This window comes from Myotis davidii, unplaced genomic scaffold, assembly GCF_000327345.1.
Source record: "Myotis davidii unplaced genomic scaffold, ASM32734v1 scaffold1377, whole genome shotgun sequence".
In the NCBI taxonomy this organism is placed as follows: Eukaryota; Metazoa; Chordata; class Mammalia; order Chiroptera; family Vespertilionidae; genus Myotis; species Myotis davidii.
This window is the reverse complement of record NW_006288854.1, coordinates 582,938-587,734: the sequence shown is the minus strand read 5'-3', so window position 1 is coordinate 587,734 and position 4,797 is coordinate 582,938. Positions and strand designations below refer to the sequence as shown.

Here is a 4,797-nt window from a genome sequence, read left to right as displayed (position 1 = left end):
TTTCGGTTCTCCATTTATCTTTTGTTCAGTTGATGTGGCACCCATTTTCCTTCCTTTAAAATCTTTCCCATTGCTTGTAAACGATCAGAAATTGTTTGCTGAGCAACGTTTAATCTTTCTGCAAGTTATTTTTGAGTTTGACATGCATCTTTATCCAATAATGCTTGTAATTGTTGGCCTTCAAACTTTTTCGGTTGACCTGGACATTCTTTGTCTTTCGCATCTAAGTCATCATCACTTTTAAAGCATTTAAACCAGCGTTCACAAGTGTCTTGAGATAGAGCATGTTCACCATAAGCTTCCCAAAGTATATAACTTTCAGCAGCACTTTTTTTCAAAATAATGAATTAAAACTTCCTATAAATGCTCTTTTTGGCACGAAATTCGACATTTTTAAGCATAAAAATATCTATGATGTTAATACCTTCAGCAAATTTGACATACAAAGTTTTGAAGCTTGTCAATACAACAAAATAGCATACATATCAAATAGCATATCAACATGTGTAACTCCACCCAATTGAAAAATATCCACCTTAGTAACCAGTACACCCGGTAACTCCAGGTCTTATTTATAGAGCTAAGTAATTAGGATTTTATCATGTCAAAGCAAGTTCTACTTGTACTACATTTCTTAAGGATTGATGATATATAGTAATGGGAAGAGAGCAAAATTTTTGAATAAATAATACCTAGATTCTATTTCAGGCTCTACTCTGTACTCATTGAGAGGCTGTAGAGCAAGTCACTTATCTTTTCTGAGCATATTTTCTTATCACTAAGAGCTGCTGGGTGTACTACAGTTTGCCACCCTGAAGCTACACTTTAGGGCATTGACTCCAGCCATTCTGTAGATTGTAGGAGAAAATAGTTACAAATTACTGGGTATATTTCAGAATGTTCTTTTAGTTTGTTCCCTTAAGCAGAGTCAGGCAAAGAAGTTTAATTAATTAAAATAAATAAAGGGAGAGCCACATCTCAGAGCCATATTGGGTAAATGCTTCTGTGTAGAAAGTAAAAGAGGAATTCCTTACATCATTACTAGTTTTATCTAGGGGCTCTTTTAGGGACGTATACAGTTAAAGGGAATTCAAGGTAGGCTTTTTTATTAGAATTCTTGGAATTTACCAAGAATTACCAGGGTCTATCTCTAATTTTTTTATATGTTCAGAGTTTTAGAGATACTCTGCCTGATGAAAAAACAAGTACAGCTATTCCCCCCAAAAAATCATCAAAATACTTGCAAACCAAATTCAGCAGCATATTGAAAAGGATTATATACCATGACCAAGTGGGAGTTTTCCCAGAAAACTTGGTTCAGCACATCCTACATACTAAAAGCCTAATATGCTAAGTGTCCATCTACTGGTCGTCTGTTCAACCAATCAAGGTGTAATATGCTAATGATACGCTAAGGCCGCTCAACCACTCACTATGACATGCACTGACCACCAGAGGGCAGACGTTCCAACTGGTAGGTTAGCTTGCTGCTGGATCCGGTCCGGCCAATAAGGACTGAGTGAGATGGGCTGGACATGCCCTGGAGCCCTCCCCAGCTGGCCAACCTCCCCCGTCTCTCTCTGGCCCCAGTTGTGCACCGGTGGGGTCCCTCAGCCTGGTTTGTGCCTTCTTGCAGTCCGGGACCCCTCAGTGGATGTTGGACAGCCGGTTTCAGCCCGATCCCACAGGGGGAGCGCCGCTCAGTGAGAAGCTGGACTCACGGCTGGCTAGCACAGCGGTAGTAGCGGGAGCTTCTCCTGCCTCTGTGGCAATGCTAAGGATGTCCGACTGATGGCTTAGGCCTGCTCCCCTGTGGGATTGGGCTGAAACTGGCTCTCCAACATCCCCCGAGGTGTCCTGGATTGCGAGAGGGTGCAAGCCAGACTGAGGGACCCCACCAGTGCACAATCAGGCCTGGGAAGGACTGTGGGAGGGCTCCAGGGCATGTCCAGCCCATCTCACTCAGTCCTTATTGGCCGGACCGGATCCAGCAGCAAGCTAACCTACCGGTTGGAGCATCTGCCTCCTGGGGATCAGTGCACATCATAGCGAGCAGTTGAGCAGCCTTAGCATATCATTTGCATATTACGCTTTGATTGGTTGTTAGGTTGTTCTGCCATTTGGTCTATTTGTATACTACCCTTTTATTATATAGGATAGGACTAGAGGCCTGGTGCACGAATTTGTGCGCGGGTGGGGTCTGGCCAGCTCATCCCAATGGGGGCCAACGGGTCAGGTCGGCACGGGGGCAGGAGAGGGACGTGGGAGGTTGGCCAGCTGGCCCTGCCCCTTATGGCCGGTTGGGTTTTTTTAAATATATTTTTTTATGATTTCAGAGAGGAGGAGAGAGGGAGAGAGAGATAGAAACACCAGTCATTGATCTGCTGCCTCCTGCATGCCCCCTACTGGGGATTGAGCCTGCAACCCAGGCATGTGCCCTGACCCGGAATCAAACTGTGACCTCCTGGTTCATAGGTCAATGCTCAACCACTGAGCAGCACCAGTCGGGCCCTGGGGTTTCTTTTTAAGTGATAAAAGTGTTCTAAATTTAGAGAGTGAGGATGGTTGCACAAAACCATTGAATAGTGTATAAATGAGTAAATTTTATAATATGTAAATTATGCCTCAATGAAACTGTTTAAAAATACTACTTTAAATTGTCACTTCAACAATAGTCCATTAGTGCAATAATTTTCTTTTGTGAACTAATGCATAAGTAAAATATCTTAAACATTGGGCGATACAAGCTTTGCTTATTTGAAATTTGGTTCTGCCACTCCATAGCTGTGACATATTGGGCAAATTTTTGACTGCTCTGAGGTTTATGTTCTTTAGGAAAATTGCCCAGCTTTTAAGGGTTGTTGTGAAGAAAAGAAATGCTCTATGTAGAGTGTTAAGGATACTACTTATCACATAAACTTAAAAAAAAGTCAACTATTATTATTAATCTAAGAAAATCTCTTAAAATGACTACTGTAGGACATCTTTTAATCTAGGTTATCTTTTGCAGGGTTTATTTGGAGTAACCCAAGCCTCGCAGCCGGGAGGTCTTTTTGGGACAGCTACAAACACCAGCACTGGGACAGCATTTGGAACAGGAACAGGTCTCTTTGGGCAGACCAGTACTGGATTTGGTGCTGTTGGTTCGGTAGGTTTTTACATTTGATTATAATAAGATGTGTCTAAATTTGTTAAGGGAATTTCTAAAAAAGATCTGACTTGTTTTTCAAATATTTTATTGGGTATATTATATGATTTGATACTGAAAAGTTATTAGGTAACTTTAATAGGTCACTTCAAATAGTAAGTTCTTTTTTAAACTTCTTTACCTCATGCTTGTGTGCAGTTTACTTTTGATAGCAAACTATCCTCCAATTTGTTAATTAAAATTGTTGAGTCTAAATTGAGATGCTTTCATTCTTAAATCAGGTAATTTTTAACTTTTTGTTCTGACCTGTTTTAGGTGACAAGTTGATATGATATTTGAGAATTAAATATTTTTGGTATTGATCAAATTGTTAATTGTTGGTGTTTTTACAATTCTCATGTTGCTGGAGGCTTAACTGAATTATTTTCCTTGTTAAGTTATTTAAGTAAATTATAATTTTAGAATGTGCTTGACTTAAAAACAATAGTAAATTCTTGATTACCACTTAAATTGTATGAGAATTAGTATGAAGCAGTCAATTTGTATTATGTACCCATTATAAAAAGCTTTAAACATATTGTGTGGGTAATTTAAAAAAATCTCCAAAACACGTAGTCCTAATTTTATAGAGATTGGAATCTGTTATTTCTTAACTTTGTTTGGTTAGCTAGTTGAGGTGAGAAATTGTGAAAATTATATAATGCCTCTGAAAGTTATTTTTAAATAACCTTATTGAGATATAATCTACGTACCATACAATTTATCCTTTTAAAGTTTACATTCAGTGGCTATTTATTTTAGTCACAGAATGTGAAACTATCACCACAGTCAATTTTAGAATATATTTATCACCCTAAAAGGGAGCCTATACTTATCACTTCTCATTGCCCCCAAATACCTCAGGCTTGCTTTCTGTCTATGAATTTACCTATTTTGGTCATTTCATATAATGTGTGGTCTTTTGTGACAGATTTCTTTCGCTTAATGTTTTGAAGGTTCACTTATATCAGTGGTTCTCAACCTTCCTAATGCCGCGACCCTTTAATACAGTTCCTCATGTTGTGGTGACCCCCAACCATAAAATTATTTTTGCTGCTACTTTATAACTGTAATTTTGCTACTGTTATGAATCGTAATGTAAATATCTGATATGCAGGATGTATTTTCATTGTTACAAATTGAACATAATTAAAGCTTAGTGATTAATCACAAAAACAATATGTAATTATATATGTGTTTTCTGATGGTCTTAGGCGACCCCTGTGAAAGGGTCGTTCGACCCCCAAAGGGGTTGAGACCCACAGGTTGAGAACTGCTGATTTATATTATAGAATGCTTAAGTTATTTATTGCAATTGCTTCTACTGGCTAATTAAATACATGATACATTTCTGTTACCAGGTTAAAAAAAATAAATTTGATTCCTATATTATTTTTCTTTGCCTCTCTAAAATCTTCTATTTGCCGAGGGATTTCCATTAACTTCTGAGGCTGTATTCATAATGTTAATGTTGCTCAGACTAGTTTACTTTTCTGCAAGTCTTTTTTTTTTTAATATATTTTTATTGATTTCAGAGAGGAAGGAAGAGAGAGGGATAGAGAGTTAGACATTGATCGGCTGCCTCTTGCACGCCTCCTACTGGGGATACA

General features: G+C 38.5%; 1 protein-coding gene across 8 annotated transcripts in view; it reads left to right on the top strand.

The window, feature by feature from the left end:
• NUP98 (nucleoporin 98kDa) overlaps positions 1-4,797 on the top strand; it is a 100,932-nt gene that overhangs the window by 27,597 nt on the left and 68,538 nt on the right. For all 8 annotated transcript variants that reach the window (XM_015562189.1, XM_015562191.1, XM_006761044.2 and 5 more), the window contains exon 9: positions 3,011-3,148. In XM_015562189.1, the coding sequence (XP_015417675.1) occupies positions 3,011-3,148 (138 nt within the window). The remainder of the gene's footprint in view (positions 1-3,010; positions 3,149-4,797) is intronic.